This window comes from Siphateles boraxobius, unplaced genomic scaffold (assembly GCF_051911475.1).
Source record: "Siphateles boraxobius isolate OS27281-9 unplaced genomic scaffold, OSU_SipBor_1 111, whole genome shotgun sequence".
Taxonomy (NCBI): Eukaryota; Metazoa; Chordata; class Actinopteri; order Cypriniformes; family Leuciscidae; genus Siphateles; species Siphateles boraxobius.
Window position 1 is genome coordinate 1,708,152 of NW_027508713.1, and position 25,932 is coordinate 1,734,083.

The 25,932-nt window shown below is 38.5% G+C and overlaps 1 protein-coding gene across 6 annotated transcripts; it reads right to left on the reverse strand.

Annotated features, from left to right (window-relative positions):
• Window positions 1-17: 17 nt before the first annotated feature.
• On the reverse strand, window positions 18-22,935 carry dnm2b (dynamin 2b). Of its 6 annotated transcripts, none has more exons than XM_077197539.1 (22): window positions 22,555-22,900; window positions 21,016-21,089; window positions 20,226-20,375; window positions 19,933-20,017; window positions 16,686-16,804; window positions 15,679-15,777; window positions 14,278-14,438; window positions 13,430-13,572; window positions 12,303-12,438; window positions 11,319-11,386; window positions 9,419-9,557; window positions 5,970-6,056; window positions 5,782-5,852; window positions 5,649-5,700; window positions 5,450-5,560; window positions 5,238-5,347; window positions 4,803-4,914; window positions 3,892-4,056; window positions 2,751-2,977; window positions 2,162-2,431; window positions 1,146-1,250; window positions 18-989 (listed from the first exon to the last, which is right to left on the reverse strand). In XM_077197539.1, the coding sequence occupies exons 1-21, from the start codon at window positions 22,713-22,715 to the stop codon at window positions 1,184-1,186; spliced, it is 2,607 nt and encodes an 868-aa protein (XP_077053654.1). In that variant the 5' UTR covers window positions 22,716-22,900; the 3' UTR covers window positions 18-989; window positions 1,146-1,183. The 6 variants fall into 6 exon arrangements, with proteins under 6 accessions (XP_077053654.1, XP_077053652.1, XP_077053653.1 ...); XM_077197537.1 differs by having other exon boundaries at window positions 1,146-1,253; XM_077197540.1 differs by lacking the exon at window positions 18-989 and adding an exon at window positions 1,028-1,041.
• Between the last annotated feature and the right edge of the window lie 2,997 nt (window positions 22,936-25,932).

Genomic DNA, 25,932 nt, shown 5'->3' on the forward strand with positions numbered 1-25,932 from the left:
AAATTAAGACTCGAGTGTCAAATTACATATCTGGGTTTATTTGGAAATGTGTCACATTTTGGAAGTTTCATGTCAGTCATTTTTTTCAATCACATCCATTACAGACAAAACATCTTTGGGTTTCAGACTGAGAATATCTGAGGGAAAAGAAAGCAGTCGCTTAACAAATTGCCCTTTTATTGATATAATCATTGCATTTACGATACTAATGCTTTTGTTCGCAGTCCTTGCGAAAGCTCATGAAAAAGAGAAAACAATGAAGGAGTGAAGAACCAATGAAAGGAAAAGGTCATCGTTTCAACCTCCTGTCAGTCATACATGATATATAAAAGCATTCATGTTCAAGTAGAAATATCTAAACATCCATAAAACTGATGTACTTGAGAAGTGAAGCTGAGTAAGACTCAAAACTTGATTCAAGATGTATTCTCGGAAAACAAGTGTTCATAATCAGAGCCGTTTCATGAAGCGGTTTGAGGCCAAACACTCGACGGTCAGAATCAAGCGTAGTTTGTTGTGTTAACACACACACGCTTTAGAGCTTGAATCTGAGATGTTTCGAGCGTTATCTGAACCCTTAAAGTGCTGAACGCTAGAGAACATCATGTGACTCCATCATTAGGAAACAGAGGCGTTTATAAATACACAACACACAGGAGGAGTGTTAAAGAGGCTCAGTCCCTGTAAACGCCACTCTCGGTTTAAGACGCGCGCGTGAACGGACTGTACGTGCTGGATGATGATGTCATACGTTTAAAGTGTTGCTCGTTCTCCCAACAAGTTCCCTGAAACTCCTGAAAACAATGGAAATGCTTATCTAAACAAATCATAATGTCTTATTAATTACTAGAACTACTATTTAAAGTGTATCAAAAATCATGTGTCAATCAAACTTTGAGTTGACGCCCTTAAATGCACTTGTGTGTATTAGTGTGAGTGTGTGTGAGAGAGTGTGTGTATTAGTGTCTGTGTGTGTGTGTATTAGTGTGTGTGTGTGTCTGTTTGTGTGTATATTAGTTTCTGCCTATGTGTATTAGTGTGAGTGTGTGTGAAAGAGAGTGTGTGTATTAGTGTCTGTGTATTAGTGTCTGTGTATTAGTGTCTGTGTGTCTGTGTGTGTGTGTGTGTGTGTATAAGTGTGTGGTTGGTTGGTTGCTTTGGCAGTGTGTGAGCTGAAAGTGTCTCAGTCCAGCAGAGACGGTTCTGACGGTCTGATGATTGTGGGCCGGTTTGGAGCCGCTGGAGGTCTCCTGCTAGACACACACACACACACACACACACACACACACACACACACACACACACACACACACACATCATGGTATTACTGCACTATGAAATCAGTTTAGCTTGTTCCCAAATTCAGTTTAAGTTTTTCCAGTTTTATTTGTTCAAGATTCTGTTTAAATGGTTAAATTAAAAAATGAGAAATCAATAAGAATGTCTAATTAACTGAATTACATTTTTAAATACAATTTATTAAAACATAATACACATTTTTAGAGTCATTTATTTTTCCCCAAATTCTGTTTTCCATTTTCATTTTCCTGGATTCTATTTTTTTTTCTTCAGTTTTTATTTTGTTAAAGATTCTGTTAATGGTTAAATTACATTTTAGCAATAAGCAAGACTACATAATTGAAATCATGACATTTATACAATTTAACAATAATGTATTATTGTTTAGTATTTTTAGGGCCATATGAAATGGTTTTATTTTCCCCAGTTTCCGTTTTTTTAATATATATATATATAAATTATTTATATTTTTTTCTGGATTCCATTTGAATGATCTAATTGAATTTTAATAATTAATACACATTTCTAATTAATTGAAATTTATATATTTCAAGATTCAATTAAATTTTTTAGGGCCCTATGAAATCAGTTTTATTTTTTCCAAAATTTTCTGGATTCCATTATAATGGTTTAATTAAGTTTTAATAATCAATAAGCATGTATAATTAATTGAATTTAAAAAACTTGGCAGACAATGTCTTCTGCTAGTCAGCCAATTAGAGTCTTACTACTGTACATATAATCCGTGGCTCATGAATATTTAATAGGTTATGGGACTTGAGGTGATATAATTAATATTCATAAGCCTTCATAATAGAGGCAATTGGAAGTTCTGTATAAATCTGTGTGGTGTTGGTCGTACCTGGGGATGCCGGGCGGCAGAGCGGGCGGAACGCGCGCGGGGCGGGACGGCACCTGAGGGGGCGGAGCCAGCGGGTCCAGAGCGCCACTCCCGAACGCATTAGCGCCGGCTGGAGACGGGCCGGGCCTGTACGGCACCGGAGGAGCCCCGAACGCAGGCGAGGGGTTCAGGGGCGGCGCGGCCGGTGGGCCGGCGGTGGAGCCGCGCACTGCAGGGGGCCGGCCTGGGGGCGGAGCCACGCCCGACGACGGCTTTCGCTGAGACGGGGGACTGACGGGGACACACTTCCGTTAGTACTAGAGTAGTCACAGGATTAATTAGATCTGACATTCGTAGTTAGAGGGATCATTCACCCTAAAATGAAAATTAGCCCATGATTTACTCAACATTGTTCATTCTGTGGTGTAAAAAGGTGCATTAGCAACTAAACAAAAAACACTTAAGCAAAACAAGGTCAGGTCAAACTGTCTCAATAATTTTTGATCCCAAATTGTTACAGATTTTACTGGTAGTCACTGTAATTATTATTTTAATTGATATCAGGTGTCTGGTTGGACTGTAGAGCTGATCTTGAGCTGAATGTCAGTACCTGGGGTCGGTGTGTATCCAGGTGTCGTCCACCGGAGGCGGGACCGGTGCTGATATGGTGCTGGTGCTGATGTCCCCGATGATGAGCAGCGCCTCCTTCAGCGCGTGATACATGCGTAGCATCTCGTCTCGTCGCTGCGCCTGATCCGCCGACTCCTCCATCAGACTGTTCTGATCGCCGGACGAGTACAGGTACGCCAGCAGCTCCGAGTGGATGAACTCCTTCGCCTGACACACACACACACACACACACACAGACACGATCAGCCCGGCTTCAACACGCCAGACTGGATCAAATAAACCCCCAAACTAACCGCCAACGCAAAAAACATGAATAAAATAATACATCTAAAAATAATAATAAAAACAATAATAAAAAAAGAAATAACCCCCCAAAATAATATAAATAAACCTCATAAGTCCAACACAAACAAAACATAAATTAAATAAATTAAACAAAATAATAGAAACAACAAAAATAAAACCAAATAAAATTAATAAACCCTGAAAGTCCTTAAGAAATTAAAACATAAAAATAAATAATACATAGAAATTAATAAATAAACATCAGAACTCCAACGCAAAAACAATTATCTTAAAATAAATAAAATAAATAAACCCCAAAACTTAAAAAATCTAAATATTAAAAAAATAATAAATCTCAAATAATCCAATGCTAAAAACAAATAAAAAATAATATAAATAAATAAATAAACCCCAAAAGTCCTTAATTAAAAAAAATAAAATCAAAACTCCAACACAAAATACATAAAACAATACATTTACAAATAATAAAAATAAATAAACCTCAAAACTCCAAATAAAAATCAAACCAAAACATATATAAAAGAATGAATGACAACAAAAAAAAACATAAATAAATAAATAAAATAAAAACAAAAATAAACAAACACTGAAACAACTCAAACTAAAAATACTAAATATAAACAAATAAAATAAAACAAACCCGAAAACGTCAATGCCGAAACAAAATAAAAATAAAAGTAAAAAAACAAAACTCCAAGGCTAAAACCACAGAAAATGAAAAAGCGAAGTACCTTCTGTGATTGACAACTGATTAAAGTGAATTATAAGACATGTGATCAGTGTAAGATGATGGCGTAAGCCCCGCCCACACTTACGCTGTTGATCATCAGGTGCATGATGGCCTTGGGCATCAGGTCTCGGATGCTCTTGTTGACGATGCCGATGTAGGAGTCCACCAGGTTTCGGATGGTCTCCACCTGCCGCTCCAGCTGAGGGTCCATGGACAGAGAGTCGGCCGCCACACCATCCCCGTTCTCCACCTGGACACAGACGAGACAGCACTGAGAGTCTGGAGAGATTCAGGAGAGTCACTGACACTGGAGTGCTTTTGAGACTCAGGCGAGGCTCAGACACAGGTGAGACTCGGGTGAGATACAGACACAGGTGAGACTCGGATGAGACAGACACAGGTGAGACTCGGGTTAGATACAGACACAGGTGAGACTCGGGTGAGACAGACACAGGTGAGACGAGACACAGGTGAGACTCGGGTGAGACGAGACACAAGTGAGACTCGGGTGAGATACAGACACAGGTGAGACTTGGGTGAAAGACAGACAAAGGTGAGACTCGGGTGAGATACAGACCTAGGTGAGACTCGGGTGAGAGACAGACAAAGGTGAGACTCAGGTGAGACACAGACAAAGGTGAGACTCGGGTGAGACACAGGTGAGACTCGGGTGTGGCAGACACAGGTGAGACTTGGGTGAGACACAGACACAGCTGAGGCTCAGACACAGGTGAGACTTGGATGAGACACAGACACAGGTGAGACTCGGGTGAGAAACAGACAAAGGTGAGACTCGGGTGAGACACAGGTGTGACTCGGATGAGACAGACACGGGTGAGACACAGACAAAGGTGAGACTCGGGTGAGACACAGGTGAGACTCGGGTGAGACACAGGTGAGACTCGGATGAGACACAGACACAGGTAAGACTCGGGTGAGACAGACACAGGTGAGACACAGACTCAGGGTGAGACGAGACTCAGGGGAGACGGTCACCTGGTCTTTCTCAGGATAGACTCCCGCCCGCAGGAACGAGGCCTTCCAGCTGTCCACATCTTCCTGAGTGTCGCAGGCCAGCTCGATCTGACGCAGGTCTTTATACACATTCCTAAAATTACAACATCACACATCTGAAATCAGATTTATGACTGATTTGTAACTAAGGCTGCGTTCACACTGTCAGTCCAAATCCGATTATTTGTGTATTCGATTGGAATCTGATCTAAAATTATTGATGTCCACACTGTGTATCGCAACTGTTCAGATACGATTTGTGTGTCCGTGCAGCTCTTTCATTTTCTGAGATATCTGCATTGGTTTCTATTGCAATGTCATTGTGTTGGTAAATTTAAATGTATGCATATGCGTAATAATTGACCCACACTCGGATGAAGAGATGTGAACCGAGCACAAACATAAACTCAGTCGCACCTCTGCTCTGTGTTGAAAATGGCAAAGGTGTGTTTGGTGGACATGAACCCTTTCTCAATGTCTCGCAGCTTCAGGTTATCCAGAGGCAGCATGAACTTCTTCTCTTTCTCCTGGAAAACACAAACACACACAGGGATTATTTTCACAAAAGATGAAGAATAAAGATCTACACACACTCACTCTCTCATACGCTCTCTCTCATACACACACACCTGCTCATCCTTGTACCAGGACAGGGACTCTGCGGTAAGGATGAACCAGTAGTCTTTGGACCCGCCCTTCATGATGCTGATGTTGATCGTCAGCCAACCGCGTCGGATCACCTGAAGCGAGGGGAGGGACTATGTTAATGAGGCGGAGGAACAGACCAATCGGCAGCCGGTTGAGTATGTGTGGATGATAATGTTGTACCTGGTTGGGCATTGCCCTCTTCTTACTGACTGCCGCGCTCCGGTGCTGCGCGCTGAAACACACTGCTATTAGACTGAATCAGGGTCAAAGGTCAATAGGGGTCAGAGGGCAACAGGGGTCAGAGGTCACTCACTTGGCAAAACCGATGAAGTCCTCGTGGTTGGTGTTGATGTAAGAGAGCTCGATGTCGATCAGCAGCATCACCTGCGACACACACACACACACACACAAATAAATACATGAACAAAATAAATATATATTAATGTTATATAAAGAAATGAAGCAGTAAATAACAGGAGAAAGTTTTCTGAACACACACACCTGGTCTTTAGTTTTGCTCTCTCTCTCTCTGACGTATGTGGTGACGATTCTCTCCGTCTCTTCTCTCAGCTGAGGATACGAGTTCAACTACGACACAAACACACACTGAGAGCGGCAGCAGGAACACACACATCATTACTGTGTCTCCAGAAAGTCTTTATCAACACGTCAAATAAACACGGATGAGTAGAACTGCATGCAGACCTGAACCATAAACACGGATGAGTAGAACTGCATGCAGACCTGAACCAATGTGTCTTTAACCAAACACTGACGGCGAATGTGACTGTGTGCGATTAGTAAATATAATCCCCACAAAGCAAAAACAAACACAAGCTGAGCTCATCCACCACAGACAAACACTGAACTTTACAGGGACTGGATTTGATTGGTTAAGGGATCTGCCAATCAAAAGAGGTTTGGTTACAGGACTGGATTTGATTGTTTGAGGGATCTGTCAATCAAAAGAGGTTTGGTTACAGGACTGGATTTGATTGGTTAAGGGATCTGTCAATCAAAAGAGGTTTGGTTACAGGACTGGATTTGATTGTTTGAGGGATCTGTCAATCAAAAGAGGTTTGGTTACAGGATTGGATTTGATTGGTTAAGGGATCTGTCAATCAAAAGAGGTTTGGTTACAGGACTGGATTTGATTGTTTGAGGGATCTGTCAATCAAAAGAGGTTTGGTTACAGGATTGGATTTGATTGTTTGAGGGATCTGTCAATCAAAAGAGGTTTGGTTACAGGACTGGATTTGATTGGTTAAGGGATCTGTCAATCAAAAGAGGTTTGGTTACAGGACTGGATTTGATTGGTTAAGGGATCTGTCAATCAAAAGAGGTTTGGTTACAGGGACTGGATTTGATTGGTTAAGGGATCTGCCAATCAAAAGAGGTTTGGTTACAGGATTGGATTTGATTGTTTGAGGGATCTGTCAATCAAAAGAGGTTTGGTTACAGGACTGGATTTGATTGGTTAAGGGATCTGTCAATCAAAAGAGGTTTGGTTACAGGACTGGATTTGATTGTTTGAGGGATCTGTCAATCAAAAGAGGTTTGGTTACAGGACTGGATTTGATTGGTTAAGGGATCTGTCAATCAAAAGAGGTTTGGTTACAGGACTGGATTTGATTGGTTAAGGGATCTGTCAATCAAAAGAGGTTTGGTTACAGGACTGGATTTGATTGTTTGAGGGATCTGTCAATCAAAAGAGGTTTGGTTACAGGACTGGATTTGATTGGTTAAGGGATCTGTCAATCAAAAGAGGTTTGGTTACAGGACTGGATTTGATTGGTTAAGGGATCTGTCAATCAAAAGAGGTTTGGTTACAGGACTGGATTTGATTGGTTAAGGGATCTGTCAATCAAAAGAGGTTTGGTTACAGGGACTGGATTTGATTGGTTAAGGGATCTGCCAATCAAAAGAGGTTTGGTTACAGGACTGGATTTGATTGTTTGAGGGATCTGTCAATCAAAAGAGGTTTGGTTACAGGACTGGATTTGATTGTTTGAGGGATCTGTCAATCAAAAGAGGTTTGGTTACAGGACTGGATTTGATTGGTTAAGGGATCTGTCAATCAAAAGAGGTTTGGTTACAGGACTGGATTTGATTGTTTGAGGGATCTGTCAATCAAAAGAGGTTTGGTTACAGGATTGGATTTGATTGGTTAAGGGATCTGTCAATCAAAAGAGGTTTGGTTACAGGACTGGATTTGATTGGTTAAGGGATCTGTCAATCAAAAGAGGTTTGGTTACAGGACTGGATTTGATTGTTTGAGGGATCTGTCAATCAAAAGAGGTTTGGTTACAGGATTGGATTTGATTGGTTAAGGGATCTGTCAATCAAAAGAGGTTTGGTTACAGGACTGGATTTGATTGTTTGAGGGATCTGTCAATCAAAAGAGGTTTGGTTACATGACTGGATTTGATTGTTTGAGGGATCTGTCAATCAAAAGAGGTTTGGTTACAGGACTGGATTTGATTGGTTAAGGGATCTGTCAATCAAAAGAGGTTTGGTTACAGGACTGGATTTGATTGTTTGAGGGATCTGTCAATCAAAAGAGGTTTGGTTACAGGACTGGATTTGATTGGTTAAGGGATCTGTCAATCAAAAGAGGTTTGGTTACAGGACTGGATTTGATTGTTTGAGGGATCTGTCAATCAAAAGAGGTTTGGTTACAGGACTGGATTTGATTGGTTAAGGGATCTGTCAATCAAAAGAGGTTTGGTTACAGGACTGGATTTGATTGTTTGAGGGATCTGTCAATCAAAAGAGGTTTGGTTACAGGATTGGATTTGATTGGTTAAGGGATCTGTCAATCAAAAGAGGTTTGGTTACAGGACTGGATTTGATTGGTTAAGGGATCTGTCAATCAAAAGAGGTTTGGTTACAGGACTGGATTTGATTGGTTGAGGGATCTGTCAATCAAAGCAGGTTCGGTTACAGGACTGGATTTGATTGGTTAAGGGATCTGTCAATCAAAAAAGGTTTGGTTACAGGACTGGATTTGATTGTTGAGGGTTCTGTCAATCAAAGCAGGTTCAGTTCCGGGACTGGATTTTACTGGTTACGGGATCTGTCAATCAGAGCAGGTTTGGTTACTGGACTGGATTTGTTTGGTTGAGAGATCTCTCAATCAGAGCAGGTTTGGTTACGGGACTGGATTTGACTGGTTACGGGATCTGTCAATCAAAGCAGGTTTGGTTACAGGACTGGATTTGATTGCTTGAGAGATCTGTCAATCAAAGTAGGTTTGGTTACGGGACTGGATTTGATTGGTTGAGGGATCTGTAAATCAGAGCAGGTTTGGTTACGGGACTGGATTTGATTGGTTGAGGGATCTGTCAATCAAAGTAGGTTCGGTTACGGGACTGGATTTGATTGGTGAAGGGATTTGTCAGAAACGGTCATGTTTTACCTTCTCTGTGCCTTTGAGGATGAGCGTGGCAATTTCAGACACCACCAGGTCTACACACTTGAGACATGGCTCCTTCAGTTTAACAATCTGCTTTTTCACTATGCCCTCAAAGGCCCGGTCAGGGGTGAACAGCCCCGTCCTGAAGGATCATGGGTCAGCGCAGGTGTTATTTGGGGGGATAATTAAGGGCACAATATTGGGAAAAAGTGGACGGGTGGATGAAAACACAAGCACATAACTGTTCATTCATTCCATACTTCCTCGTTCCTAAACGGACGCACGTCCTTTCTTGAACCGCAGCACTTTAACCCGCTAGTCGCGGTTTTCTAACACTATTTGAGTGTTGAAACGACATTTACGCCACAGTACATGTCAGATTGTGTTGTTAATGTGAAATGTAATTAACAAGGCGAGTAGTTTTCGTTATTTCTTTGTTGAAGTAGTCAGTCAATCGTCCTGAAGCAGCATGGCTAGCGTGTTTTTGCTTTGCGGAGCCATTAGCGTGACATGCTCAGGCGTCTCTCTTGTCTACCTTTAGTGTGCACTGCCTGACCGTATTGATGAGCTCCTGGATGACCAGGTCAATGCATTTGAGGCACGGCTCCTTCAGCTTGATCAGCTGCTTTTTCACGATGGCCTCGAAGGCCATGTCAGGGGTGAACAGCCCCGTCCTGAGGTCACACACACACACATACACACGGTCAAAGAGAGTAAAACCATGCTAATCTCGCTGACTGTGTGCAATGACGACAGAAACCATGACTCTAATGAGCCGGTGCGTTTGAGTCGGTCATCAAATCAGAATTAAGTGCATTTTGAATATGTGTGGCGTTGTTTTGTTTTACTTCATTGGAATGGTACAAAACTTGGTAAAAGTTTTGGCACTTCCTATGTGAAAACACAAAAAAATCATGTGCATCATTTGAAAAGGTTAAAGGGGTGGTATAATGCCTTTTTCACAAGATGTAAAATAAGCCTCTGATGTGCCCAGCGTGTGTGTGTGAAGTTCTAGCTCAAAATACCCCACAGATATATTTATATAGCATGTTAAAGTTGTCACTTTGTGCGGGTTAGCAAAAACGCACCGTTTTGTGTCTGGCCCTTTAAATGCAAATGAGCTGCTGCTACCGACACAGAGGGCGGAGCTTTAACAGCTTGTGTGTGTTTCAGCTGCGATTACCTCATGCAGACACACACTAAAATGAAAGAAACTGTTCTGCCTTTAATGTTAAAACGGAGTCAGACAAAGATGGAGAGACTCAAGAAGAAGTGACAACATGTAGAATGTAACAGGACGTCTCTGAATGGTTAGTTGATGAATTTATGTTGCTGATGTGGAGTTAACTATCTTTAATTAGCATATTCTCTCATGATAATCTATAAATCGCTCGTATAGGAACTGCTGTGAGATGCACACAGAGTGACTTTCTATTGCATGTGAAAAGACAGATGCTAAAGTTTGAGCTGACTCACAAATGTGCTCGACTACAATAGCTGTTCCTCTTCTCAACATGGACTGCGTGTTCCCGGGGGCGGGGTTTATGTACATTTTAGGGTTGTTGATGTCACTAACCCATGAGGAATGTGGTGAAGTCCCTAAAATCGTTAAAAACGATTTCTTTAAAATAAAAAATTCCATTTGCTTTGAATGTTGAGCGACGTAACTTTGCAGATGTTGTCTATGCTCAAACAGCAACATTACACACTAGCTAAAGTTAGAAAAGTGAAATCATACTCAACCACCCCTTTAAATGGTCCTAAAAAAACAGTCACACTTATGCTCCTCACGGTCAAAAATGAGCGCATTGGAAATTAATGGAGACAAATTTCATCTAGTGGAAGCGTTTGGTAAAGCAGCCAAGCAAAATCTGACTGAATGCTAATTTTTTTTAGATATCAAGCTCAAATTTGGAACGCATCTTTTTGATTTTCTTGAAGTTTTAGAGTAAAATGTCTTTTTGAAAATAAATTTCATATACAAATTTAAAATATAATTTTTCTGCATTTTTATTTAACAAAAAACTAAATTCTGTAACTTTTCATTCTTTAACGGTTAAGTGTTGTTTTTAAAAAGAGATCAAACTTAAGTCTGTTGCTCTCAAGCATTCAAGATTTACAACATTTTAAGCTCGAAAAGTGAATAAATGGATTTTAAATAGTGTAAATAAAATGTAGTACCATAAAAACCCCTAAAAAATAACTAAAAAAACATTATCTAAAAAAATATGGAACATTCCTTTCATTGAAATAAAAATAAAATTGTCATTTTTGACCGACATGCGACCGACACCAGAGGATTAAATAGTTCTAATGTTATAGAGTTTAAAGTTGCGATGAAAGAGGACTAAATGATCCAGCATGTGTGATATAGGAGTTTAATAACTGAGTGAATGATGTTCCTGAAGCGAGTGCACGTGTCTGTGTGTTCTTGCCTGACTCCATGAATGTTCTTGATGGCGTAACTGATCTCTCTCCTCAACTCCTTCTCATCAAACTCCATCTAAACACACACACACACACACACAAACAAACACATTTATCTACTGTGTTATGGTATTAAAAGGAAATGTTTGCTGAAAATATAACTTCTACCATTATATATCAGAGCTGCACGAATCTGGATGAAGTAAGAATCACGATTTTTCTGGTTTAAAATAGAGATCATGCTTCTGTACAGACAACTACACACATGTGATTTACTAGAGGTTCAGACAAATTGTTAAATGCTGCAGTCTATGATAAATTATTATTTTTAATTGGGTTGAGTGAATGATTCAACGACTCACTCATAAAGGCTTAATTTGTTTCATTACTGGATGAATCAGTGTTTTTGATCGAATCTCTTGAATTAATGATTAAATGACACAGTCATTTTTTAACAGTCACTTGTCGCCACCTACTGGTGTAATTATGTAATAATCTTTATTTGAAGCGTCAAGTTACTTTCAAAAGGTGATTTGCTCTATTTTGATCACTACTGTAGACATTGGTGTTTATATTCATTTATATATAAGCTTTTATCCAAGTATTACTTCCAAGTAATACACATATTACTTCTGTGATAATATGAATGATTGTAAGACAGAAATAATGATACTGTGTGATTGAAAAGGCAGTTTGTGTTTCTACACGTCGGCTCTCTCTGAATCAGAACGCAGATCTGAATGGTCACTGTGATTTTGTCAATGGTTTAATAGACAGAGACGAATCACTGTCAATTAGGAATAAGATCACGTGGATGTTTGAATCGATATCGCCATCTTTTAACGATTAATCATGCAGCTCTACAACATATTTGATTTGATTGAAAATGAAGATCCATTAACAGAGACATGCACATCTTGTAAATCAGCTAGTGAGACTCCAGCGAAACCACACATAAAGTCAAGCCTAGTGAATAAACGAGGCTAACGCACCTTAACAAGCTCAAAAGGGAAGCGCTCGTGGAAGATGCGGTTGATTCGTGCGCCGCCCGAGAGTTCAAGCGTGTCCACCTGATCGCCAGAGCCCTCGATCCGCTTCTCGAAGTCCACGCCGAACTGCTGCACCATCCTACACACACACACACACACACACACACACACACACACACACACACACACACACACACACACACACACACACACACACACACACACACACACACACACACACACAGAGAGAGTTGTTTAATGCATGTGGTCTCCTCTATTCACACTCATTTTTGTCTATAATTGACAAATAGAAGAAAAAGTTTGAGTGATATAGGACTAAGGTTGTGTATCGTTTTAATTTTAACGATTCAAATTCTGCTCATCAAGTCCGATTCATATCGATTCATAATTTCGATTCCAATAAGGTTAAAAAAAATAATTTACATTTATTTATGCAAAACATTTTTATTCTGGCTGAATGCCAGGAACAGACTAAACACTTACACAAGAAACTTTTGCTTATATGGTTTAAAAATACCATAGCGAAAACAACTAGCCTAAGTACTATAAATTTGAAGCATTATTAAAGACAAGTAAACACTAGGTAATTTAAAAAGAACAAATAAAAAAAAATCAGCAATCGCACTAATAAACACAACTGAAAGATACAATTTAAAAAACAGTTTTTTAAGATTTTCAGGTATTGAGATACAGAAACGGTAATCTAACGTACAATAACACTACACTTTATAAATAAAATATACATTACAAATATAGTTACAAAAGTTATTCAGTCAAGAACAGCGAGTGAATTTCCTTTTTGTCTTTTGTCATTATGGAGACGGGAGCAGGAATATAAGGGTGCTGTCACTTTAAGAGCTGCACGGATCCACTATACTGATACACACGCCTTTTCTTTCTCAACTGTTTATGTTCACTTTAAAACATACCTGATTGTGTTTACGAGGATATTTTGACATATTTGTGTGTGTATTCATCCATTCAAGTGCAAAAATTTTGACAAGTTTTAAACCGGTTCTCGATACCCAACCCTATACAGGACTGTATCACGATATGTAATATGATGATGTTAATAAAACTGCAGAGAAGTTATCGTGCTGGTGTCTCACTGCAGCAGTGCTTTGGTTTTGCGCGCGGGATCGTCTGGTTTGAAGTTCTTGTATTCGTCCACCTCCTTCTCCAGAGACAGCAGCTGACTCTGCAGTTTACTGCGCAGCGCCGGCAGCGTGTCCCGGATGTGGTTCGTCAGTTGCTGGAAAGAGTCGATAGAAACGGTGTGTTTAAAGGGCTGGTTGATTATGATTTCACTTTTCTAACTTTAGTTAGTGTGTAATGTTGCTGTTTGAGCATAAACAACATCTGCAAAGTTACAGCGCTCAAAGTTCAAAGCAAAGGGAGAGATTTTCTTTTACAGAAATCGCTACAAACGACCGGTACAACAAGCTTCTTCACAGGTTAGTGACATCACAAGCCTTTAAATTTACATAAACCCCGCCCCCAGAACACGATTTATAGATGATCAAGACAGAATATGCTAATCAATGACTAGAAGATAACTCCACATAAGCTACATAAATTTATCAACTAACAATTCAGAAATGTTGTCTACATGTTGTCACCTCTCCATCTTTGTCTGACTCCAGTTTGAACATAAAAGACTAAAAGTTTGAAAAAATTTCACACACACAAGCTCTTGAAGCTCCGCCCCCTGTGCCGGGAGCAGCAGCTCATTTGCATGTAAAGGGACAGACAAAAATGTGTTTTTGTGTTTTTGCTCAACCTCAAAAAGTGACAATTTTAACATGTTATAAAAAAAATATCTGTGGGATGTTTTGAGCGCAAAATACACACACACTCTGGGGACATCAGAAACTTACTTTACATCTTGTTAAAAGGGCATTATACAGCCCTCCCCCTTTAAAGGAGCAGCTGAAACGTGTCCTGCGGGTGTCAGTACCTGGTTGAGTGTTTTCTGCAGGTACGGTGTGCCCATACGCTCCGCTATGTGTCTGTACGCCGGGTGAGACAGGAAGAACTTTCTCTCGGCCGCCAGAGCCGCTCGGATGTCCTTTCTGCCGTCGATGTCCTTCTGACTGCGGTTCACCACACCAATATAACCTATACACACACACACACACACACACAGACCGCATCACTGATAACAGAACAACACAATAGCTGTGTTTCCATCCAAAGTTGCGAATTTAACTTATTATAAACGTATGGCATGAGCAGCGTTTCCATCCTATGTGTTTAAGAAAACAAAATCGTCACTTCCTGTGAAACTGGTGCAAAATATCAGTAATAAAAGTGTAAGTTTCTGCATTTGGGCTGTTGTTCCCTCCATCATTTGACACTCACACTTTGACTCCACCTTTTCAGAAACACCAAACCAACATTAGAGATGCTGCGACGCCATTGGTCCACTGGCTAGTCCAATTATCCAATCACAGCTGACGCTGAGGCAAACTCATATGAGGTTTATGAAGAATTTCTTTGGTAAATATTGCTATAGTAGTTTATGTGTTTCCATCCAGTGATTTTTTTTGTGATATCCCAAAATCTGCTTAATACTGGTGGATGAAAACATATCTACTGATATACTATTATATTTTTTGTCAATATTATATATACAGTGCATTAGCGCCTGCCCCCTTTTTCAGCTGCGCGGGTTCCTGAAGTATTTTTTCCATAAATTTTTACCAGAATGAAGTATTTTGGGAGCGCAGAGAGATCAACTCGATCACATCATTAAATCCCCCAAAATTCCTGGGAGTGGGCGGGGCTAATGAGATCTTTTGTCGCGTTTCGCTTGTTCCGACTTTCTGATTGGTGGGATTTTCCGTCATCATCACGGGTAATGACGTCTTTCCACCAGGAATTCCACGGTTACACATAACTTTAAAGATAAGCTGAAAAAAAGCAGTCTAACGACCGTCGATCAACAGCCACGTCGCTCACTTTAACCGTTAATAAGTTATTGTTTAAAATAAAATGTATTGAGTTGCCCCCTATTAGGTTTTAATTTTATGTTGTCTTTTTCATTTGAATTTTAGTTAACATTTTAGCAATTTTGTTGATTGCAATTTAGCAATTTTGGTAGTTTTGATTTATTCATTAAGTTTATTTCAGTTTGAGGTTTTTTTGAGCTTTTGTCCGTTTTTAAGGACTATATAGTTTTAATTTTTTCAAGTTTATTTCAGTTTGAGTTATTTTAGTACATCAAGTTACACTAAATGAACATGAGAAATGTTGCCTTGGCAACTAGCTAGTTTTTCATATTACATTTTACTCAATATTTACAACATATTTTTGTTGGTTTTAGTTCTGTCTCTCTATAACCCCAGGTGTGCAGCACCTCTGCGCAGCGGCAGAAGCTTGTTCTCCAGGATGTCTCTGGCGTCCGTTCCTTCATCCATCAGGTCCAGTTTGGTCATCACTCCGATGGTGCGGAGACCTGCAGGGCAGAGGTCAAAGGTCAAGAGGGAGGTTGGTTCCTCAATCACATCCCTACCCAACTATTTTTTTAGCTAACATTCTCATAAAATTTCTGAACGATCTCAGAAAATGTTTTTTAAATGTTTATTTTAAATGTTTTGAAAACGTTTTTTCTTAGTTATGTGAACATTCCATTTTGCAAACATTATGGAATGTTACTTTTGAATGTTCTCTGAACATTCTGAAACGAGTAGTAACATTTAAAAAATGTCCAACTGAAACGTGTCCGAAATAAAACTATACAGTGTTCGTACAGATACTGTAAAATTAAATTCCAGGACTTTCAGGGACTTTTCAAGCACTAATTTTTTGGTTTTGAAGGACTTCAATTAGAGATTTCGCTTATCAAACAATACCTTTATTATCTTTCAAATTCTAAAAAGCTAATAAAACAAAATGGTAGCACAAATAAAGTGCAGTTACCATTGAAAGGATATTATGACAAAGATTTCGCTTCCCTCATTCAAACTGCCCCCCCCCCCAACCATGAATATATGATTGACCTGAAGAATGAAAGCTGTATCATATACTCAAATATTTATAAGAGCAATATCACACTCATAGCCATGCAAAATGGCTCTGTCTATATCAGACGAGCTGCAGCGTTAAAATTGTGCGAAAAGATTGTCTTATCGATAAAATGAAACACTAATTTCACATATCCTGTGTTTTAATAATTCAAGCACTTTTTAAGTACCTTTTCATAAATAAGTCTGTTTTCAGTGGTTTTCCAGGACTTACATTTTACTTCAAGCACTTTAAGCACCTTGTACTAACCCTGTATGTATAAATAACATTTTGTGAACAGATAACTCTGAACGAACGCTACTGGAAGATCGTTTGTTCACAGCGCTCCGCGTGTCTCACCCTGAGGATCGACCTCTTTGCTGATCTTCAGCGCGTCAGAGTTGGCGAGGTCGGTGTTGGCCGGCGTGACGGCCAGGATCAGGCAGTTCTCTCTGGAGATGAACTGCAGCAGCATGTCTCTGATCACACACACACACACACACACATACGGAGAAGAGGCGTCAGTGGCTACGTTTACATGCACAACTTTTGTTTCAATCGGACTGAATTCACTGCGATTGATGAATCTGAATGTAATGTTTACATGAACGCTAAACATGTGATCAGGTTGATGTGTTTGTTTATATGTCTGATATGACATAACATTTTTTTGACATGCGCTCACTTCACGAATATACAGTTTCCTGTTGTTTGCGCATAATAACTATTTTCCTACATAGGTTTCTTTATTTGTTTTAAACAGCAGACTTAATATTTATCCATTTCTGGTCATAATTAGGAGATAATGAGCGTATGAGCCGTTGTGCCGCTGCTTATATTTATAATGCAATAAAAATGGCCAAAACCAGTTCTGTGTGTGTGAGAGTGTGAAGCGAACACTGGTGGCCGTCGTCCTGCTCCACTTCACACACGCAGAGAAAGCAGGATTATAGGAGGACGAGACACTCATGACACTTTATTCAACAGGAGGAACAGCTCGTTCAGCGCGTCATTACGCTATTTCTACGTCATTACGCTATTTCAACGTCATTACGTTATTTCTACGTCATTACGTTATTTCTACGTCATTACGTTATTTCTACGTCATTACGCTATTTCTACGTCATTACGCTATTTCTACGTCATTACGTTATTTCTACGTCATTACGTTATTTCTACGTCATCACGCTATTTCTACATCATTACGCTATTTCTACATCATTACGTTATTTCTACGTCATTACGTTATTTCTACGTCATTACGTTATTTCTACGTCATTACGTTATTTCTACGTCATTACGCTATTTCTACGTCATTACGTTATTTCTACGTCATTACGTTATTTCTACGTCATTACGTTATTTCTACGTCATCACGCTATTTCTACATCATTACGCTATTTCTACATCATTTCGCTTTCAACGTCATTACGCTATTTCTACATCATTACGCTTTCAACGTCATTACGCTATTTCTACATCATTACGCTATTTCAACGTCATTACGTTATTTCTACGTTATTACGTTATTTCTACGTCCTTATACTATTTCAGCGTCATTAAGTTATTTCTACATCATTACGCTATTTCAACATCATTACGCTATTTCAACGTCATTACGTTATTTCTACGTCATTACGTTATTTCTACGTCCTTATACTATTTCAGCGTCATTAAGTTATTTCTACATCATTACGCTATTTCAACATCATTACGCTATTTCTACATCATTACGCTATTTCTACATCATTACGCTATTTCTACATCATTACGCTATTTCTACATCATTTCGCTTTCAACGTCATTACGCTATTTCTACATCATTACGCTTTCAACGTCATTACACTATTTCTACATCATTACGCTATTTCAACGTCATTACGCTATTTCTACATCATTCATTACGCTATTTCTACATCATTACGCTTTCTACGTCATTACGCTATTTCTACATCATTACGCTTTCAACGTCATTACGCTATTTCTACATCATTACGCTATTTCAACGTCATTACGTTATTTCTACATCATTACGCTATTTCAACGTTATTACGTTATTTCTACATCATTACGATATTTCAACGTCATTACGTTATTTCTACGTCATTATGCTATTTCAACGTCATTACGTTATTTCTACATCATTACACCATTTCAACGTCATTACGTTATTTCTACGTCCTTACGCTATTTCAACGTCATTACGTTATTTCTACGTCCTTACGCTATTTCTACATCATTACGATATTTCAACGTCATTACGTTATTTCTACGTCATTATGCTATTTCAACGTCATTACGTTATTTCTACATCATTACACCATTTCAACGTCATTACGTTATTTCTACGTCCTTACGCTATTTCAACGTCATTACGTTATTTCCACATCATTACGCTATTTCAACGTCATTACGTTATTTCTACATCATTACGCTATTTCAACGTCATTACGTTATTTCTACGTCATTACGCTATTTCAGCGTCATTACGTTATTTCTACATCATTACGCTATTTCAACGTCATTACGCTATTTCTACATCATTACGCAATTTCAACGTCATTACGTTATTTCTAAGTCATCACGCAATTTCAACGTCATTACGTTATTTCTACGTCATTACGCTATTTCTACGTCATTACGTTATTTCTACATCATTACGCTATTTCTACATCATTACGTTATTTCTACATCATTACGCTATTTCAACGTCATTACGTTATTTCTACGTCATTACGCTTTTTCAACATCATTACGTTATTTCTACATCATCACGATATTTCTACATCATTACGTTATTTCTACATCATTACGTTATTTCTACATCATTACGCTATTTCTACGTCATTACGCTATTTCTACGTCATTGCACATGCGCAGTCCTTTAAGTTTCTGTTTTCAATCCGATCCGAGTGTTTACGTTATTTCTACGTCATTACGCTATTTCTACGTCATTACGTTATTTCTACATCATTACGCTATTTCTACATCATTACGTTATTTCTACATCATTACGTTATTTCTACATCATTACGCTATTTCAACGTCATTACGTTATTTCTACGTCATTACGCTATTTCTACATCATTACGTTATTTCTACATCATTACGCTAATTCAACGTCATTACGTTATTTCTACATCATTACGCTATTTCTACATCATTACGTTATTTCTACATCATTACGCTATTTCAACGTCATTACGTTATTTCTACGTCATTACGCTTTTTCAACATCATTACGTTATTTCTACATCATTACGTTGTTTCTACATCATTACGTTATTTCTACATCATTACGCTATTTCTACGTCATTACGCTATTTCTACGTCATTGCACATGCGCAGTCCTTTAAGTTTCTGTTTTCAATCCGATCCGAGTGTTTCCATGTTCTCTCAATCGGATTAGAAAAGGAATAAACCAGCCCTTTCTATCCGATCGAAATCTTATTCGTATCGAGCTCAATTGGATCGATTAAGGTGTTTTACATGAAGGATTTCAGTGCGATTGAGCCGGCAATCCCATTACTAACTATTATTTGGTTGCATGTAAATGTAGCCATTGTTTCAACCGGGTCCTGTAGGCCATCAACCCCACAGCTCTCACCGGATCTGGAACTCGATGTCCGTCGGCTGGTCTCCCACCGCCACCTTCGTCATGCCGGGGAGATCGATCAGCGTCAGATTCAGCACTGACAGAGAGGAGCGGTTATAAGCGTCATTATGTTGATTCAGATCAGTTCAATAACTGTCTTGATATTGCAAAGTTAGATTAATACGGTTCAAATGTCCTTATCCTATAAATACACAGCCACACATAACGTATCTATGGAAATGTGACGTTTAACTGCAGCAACAACAGAGAGAGATTGTTTGTTGTGGAAGTGAGCTTGAAGTTACCGTTCGGCGAGTAGACGCGCAGGTTAATGGGCACCGAAGAGATTCCCTTATTAGATCCGGTGATTCGTTCCGTCTCGGCCTCGATCTCCAGCCGAACCTCGTCAAAGTCCACGAACTTACGGCTCTTACAGTGCAGGAACTCGGCGTATTCTGGAGAAACAGAGAGACATTAATACACTATGTTAAAGTTAATAATATTTACAATTTTTATTTTAGTTAAAGATTCAGAATTTTTTTCACATTTTAAAAAAATATATATTATACACTAGCGTTTGGAAAAAATACTGTTTTTATTGTTTTTGAAAGAAGTCACTTTGGCTCACCAAGGCTAAAAAAATGCAGTAAAAAACGTGAAATATTATTGATTTTTAAAACAAATATTAATATTTAGAATTTTTATTTTCTGTATTCCTTTTAATTTTAGTTAAAGTTTTAGTCATTTTTCTTTTGTTTTTATATATTATACAAAAAAATACTGTTTTTATTGTTTTTGAAAGAAGTTACTAAAAATGCATTAAAAAAAGTGCAATTTTTATTATTTAAAACAAATATTTTCGATGTGAATATATTATATATATTATTTATAATATAAAATGTAATTTATTCACGTGATGCAAAGCTGAATTTTCAGCATCATCATTATGCATTATTGCAATATTGTGATATAATTTTCGGCAGCCCTGAAGACATGACGTAAATTAACAGGTAATCACTTCGAGTGTTCGAAAAGCGTGAACACACCTGTAAGTGTGAGAGATTCGATGTTCAGAAGGTGTAATGCGTGTTTTACCTGCTTTACTGTTGACTAGCTGGAGAATCAGAGGCCTGCGAGTGACGATGCCGGATCCTCGCGGGAGAAAGTCTCTGAATGACAGAGAAACAGGGATGGATGAACATTACTATGGATTAAAAACATGAACTTTTTGTTTTCTTGTTGTTTAACGCAATGTCAGCTTCTGTGGCATTTAAATGCAATAAAATATACAAAAAGCACCCAAAAGAAAATTTTGCGCAACTCTTTGCAAAACAATTAATTAAAAAATGTCCTCTCTCAATGAAAGGTTTGTTCGTTTATGAAATGATAGAATGACAGCATAATTCTCTGATTCATCAAAGTACATACTGAAAACACACACCCTCAAAAAAAGAGGAAATATTGTTTTTCACTTCCCAGACCAAAGCCTCCATGCATATAGCCTATAAATAGAAGCTAACACGTGTGTGTGTGTGTGTGTGTGTGTGTGTGTGTGTGTGTGTGTGTGTGTGTGTGTGTGTGTGTGTGTGTGTGTGTGTGTGTGTGTGTGTGTGTGTTGCTCTTCCTGTTGCTTGAGCAGCAATCCTGAAGATGTCAAGTCCACACACGCTGAAATCGGTCTCAATCACACAGTTAGATGTGGTTTGTTCTTAGTGAGCCATTCAGAAACAGAAATCAACACATTTAAGCCTCTGAAGGATGAAGACGCTCATGATCTGCAGTGATACACCGATTACATCTTCATTCACTCACACTCAGTCCTTCCAAACCCGTATCCTGTCATTCTCCCTTTAAAATGAGACATCTAGACTACGGTTGTGATTCTTTTTGGAGTATGACATGGTGGTCACTATTAATTATTGTTATCGTATGGTAAAAGATCTGCGTGAAATGTCTCGGTAAATGATAACCATTGACTTTCATAGCATTTCTTTCCATACTATGGAACTCAATGGGGTCCATCAACTGTTTGGCTACCCATATTCTTTCAAAATATATTTTTTTGTGTTCAGCAGAAGGAGGACATTCTAACGTTAACAGGTTTGGAATAACATTTTTGAGTGAACTATCCTTTCACAATTTACAACAACAACGATAACTATGCCTTTAACTAAAACGATATCATGTTTATATAAAGCGCTCTCAGAAGTGTTTGTGTTCTGCCGCTTTAAATGACCGAGAGCTGGATTCTGATTGGCTGTCAATATTTGTATTGTTTATCAGCTGGAAAAAAAAAATACGTTGATAAAGTGGTTCCAACTATATCGTTCCTCTGTTCTGTTAGCCTGTTACCGGTCTATGTTTCGATAGTTATTTGTGTGAACGGGCCTTTAAATGTTAATTTTTGAGTTAACTATCACTTTTAGAGCACAGCAACACTGTGAAATGGTTAATTTTTGACTAGCAGTGACATTATCATGATCACTGAACGCTTCAACGGACCATTTGAGTTTAATGCTAGGGCACACATTTTCAAGTTCAAGTACATTTTTCTCTCAAATTGAAATAAGTATGTGTCATATTTCAGTGTTGTTTACACAAAAGACTGTGTTTTCATGTCGAAGCCACGGTCACCTGCCCACGAAGTTCTCCAGCACCGAGCTCTTCCCGGCGCTCTGGCCGCCCACCACCGCGATCTGCGGCAGCTCCAGGTTACAGCTCTGGCCGATGGAGCTGAAGGCGTCCTGCAGTTTATTAATCAGGGGAATCAAGTCCTCCATCCCGCGGTTCCCCATGACTAGCTTCGGTCTAAACCTAGAGATACTCAACCGATCACTTCATAACTCGCTGACTCAAAATAAACTGCTTTAACACGAACAAAACCGACTCAAGATGTCAAACTCCAGTTGTCAGACAGAGAAAAACTAAGGCAGGCAGAAAGTTTTCCTATCCGGTCAGCAGACCACCATAAACTTATAAAGAACAGCCCTTGTGTGCAAACCGCGCGTTCCTATTGGCCACTGCTGGTGTCAATCAAATACTAGACCGAAAGGGTAACGGGTGGGGCGTTAGAGGCGTTAAAAGATGCAAGAAATATAAAAAGCGAAACGGATGTATAGACTTTTTGAATCCTTTTCTTTTTGGAATTGTTTGTAAGTTATACCCTCTATAATTTTTGTTTTTATTTTATTAGTTTTTTATTTCGTTTTTATGATATAAATAGTTGTATTCTCTGTATGTGTATGTTGTTATTGTTATGTTATGCAATAAAAAAAACGCACACACAAACAAAAGGATGGGGCGTTGGAACAGCTAATTATCACTTTAACCTTATCCCATTATATACCTACATAAAATAGTTTAGTAATACTCAAGAGGCGTAGTGAAATACAATAGCCTATGTGTCAGGTAATTTAGGCTTCAACTGGCCCTTCCCTAAGCTGCGCCTTAAAACCGTTATTTTATGTGATCTTTCGCTCTTCTTATGTAAACCTGTTTTTGTGGAATGTGTGTGTGTGTGTGTGTATATATATATATATATATATATATATATATATATATATATATATATATATATATATATATATATATATATATACTGCCGTTCAAAAGTTTGCGATCGGTATAGCCATTTGCTGCTAGCCATTTTGGTGCCCTAAGCAAAGATGATCGAGACATCAGTAGGCTAGCTATATTAATATCAATGATACTGGCCTTCATTCATAAAAAGATGCCATTAAACAATTATTTAAAATATACTGCCTTTATGCTGTTTCTACATTACAGTGGAAATTGAGTCTCACATTATTTACATTTGATTTACACACAAAACATGAATAGCTAACATTTTTTACTTTATAAAATTATTCTCTGAAGTCTTGGCGATCGGCCCCAATTAAACAATAAAGAAAGTAATATTTTTCTTATACATAGCCTACTATTCTTTTTGGCAGAATTTATCACTATAATCAAATTATTCCCTGGATTTTGTATCACCATTGTTCCTAAATGTATGTAAATGCAGGAAATGGGATTCACAATGCAAACATTGTTTATGGTCCTAGCTTTATTTACTTGGTGAAATACAAGACAATTTGGCCGATTTGGTGAGAATCTCTCAAGTAAAAACAAACAGCTTCTGATTTTCTTTCTTCTGCTTTTATTTATGCTGATATCCCACGCAACAGCATAACTGTGATTAAAAATATACAATAGTTACTTATTCAATTGACTTGAAAAGTATTTATGAGATGATAATATGATCAAAATGATCATTTAAAAAGTCGTCACCTTCATTTTTATAGCGCTTTTAACAATATAGATTGTTTCAAAGCAGCTTTACAGTGATAAAAGGAAATTAAAGTAACAGAGTTTGTTTTGACTTTACAGCAGCTCTAGAATAAAGTTATTGTCCTGCTAAAGTTAGTTATGATTGATTCACTTCCGTTTCAAAGATCATTAGTTATTAACTTAGCGGCCGCTAACACGCTAACACCGTTCTAACAGAAAACCCTTGACGCGATCCGGCCGTTCATTCACACAACAACATTGATTGGTACTCGATAACGCAAACCATGAAATAGGTTCCAAGGTGCAAGCATTGAATAATTTTGAAGAAAAGGTTATCATCTACGCGTAAACTTCAAAAACGTGAATCTGTAAAAACGGTGACGGCGTACACATGCGTATTACGTGTTTAGTCTATAGATATGCGCGTTGGAATATATGTGCGCAGGTGTGTAGTATTTCTTTAGAAATGGACCTCACCAGATTTTTTGTCTGGCCTTAAAAATTTATAATACAGAATTTTTTTTATCGCTTCTGCGTATCCATGTGATTGTGAACCGAAATTATCCCGACAACGTTTTATAAGTACAGAGGTAAAGGGAAGGAGGCCTTCACAGGGGAGAGTGACACTTCAGGACCGCGTTGTCGCCGTGTCCAGGCGCAGGTCCTTCAACATCAGATCTAGTGTGCGTGTGTGTGTGTGAACTTTGAATTTTGAAAATGTAAAAATGCATAAAGTTTTCTGTGATGGGTTTAGGGGTAGGATTAGTGTAAGGGGAGAGAATATACAGTTTGTACAGTATAAAAACCATTATGCCTATTGAGATTCCCCACAAAGATAGTGAAACAGACATGTATGTGTGAGTGTGAGTGTGTGTCCAGGCGCAGGTCCTTCGTCGAGATGGTTCTCACTGCGGAACATGAAATCCGTGGGGAGGAGTCGGATCCAGATCCAACTCCTCCCACCTTACATACACCTAAACCTAGCCAACTCCGCCCCCTGATCCCTAAACACACCCCTCATCCCTAAACCCAACCCTAATCCTACCCATCTCCACCCCTTGGATCTTGATCCGACTCCTCCCCGTGGATCTCATGTACTGCATTGAGGTGCTACTGCCTTCGTCAGATCTGGATACGGATCTGGCGGACTGCGGTAAACCTTCTAGGCTAAACTTCTTAAGATGCAACGAGTACATCAGGATTTATGGGAAGTGTTCCCGGTGCCGACCTAATCTATGCAGCCTTACATTGAATTATAGAAGTCTATAATGTGTTATGTGTATGCTAGGTCAAAGATAAGTCATAATTATTACATAGAAAGTCATTATGTTTACTTTAAACTCATAATTATGTAATATATTATAGATATATCATTCATTATGACTAATTTATGAGATCAATCATAGCGACAGCAGATTAAAAAGTTGAGAAATATTTATACTTAGTCATAATGACTCAGTATGTCAATTTCAGATTTTTACTTTTTATCTCATGATTATGACTTTTTATGTCATAATTATTTACCAAAGCATGATTTTTTTTCTTATGTGGTATAGATGGTCTTCTGTAGGTTAGAAATGTATCTCATGAATGATGAAAGTCACTGCAGAAATAAAGCCTTTATTCACAGACCAAGGCATGAAAAGACACTGATTAATCTGGATTGTTCTTTAGCCTGTTTTTTCTGGTGAGTCTGAAAAAAACCCTAAATAAGCGAATCGA

What these genes read in the sequence shown, in the direction of transcription:
- dnm2b (XM_077197536.1), bottom strand. Translation starts at nt 22,715, where the DNA reads ATGGGGAACCGCGGGATGGAGGACTTGATTCCCCTGATTAATAAACTG. An exon ending in CTGGAGAACTTCGTGGGCAG is followed by an intron (nt 21,090 to 22,554) that starts GTGACCGTGGCT and finishes TCTGTCATTCAG; the next exon opens with AGACTTTCTCCCGCGAGGAT. An exon ending in TGGATACACACCGACCCCAG is followed by an intron (nt 2,432 to 2,750) that starts GTACTGACATTC and finishes TGTCCCCGTCAG; the next exon opens with TCCCCCGTCTCAGCGAAAGC.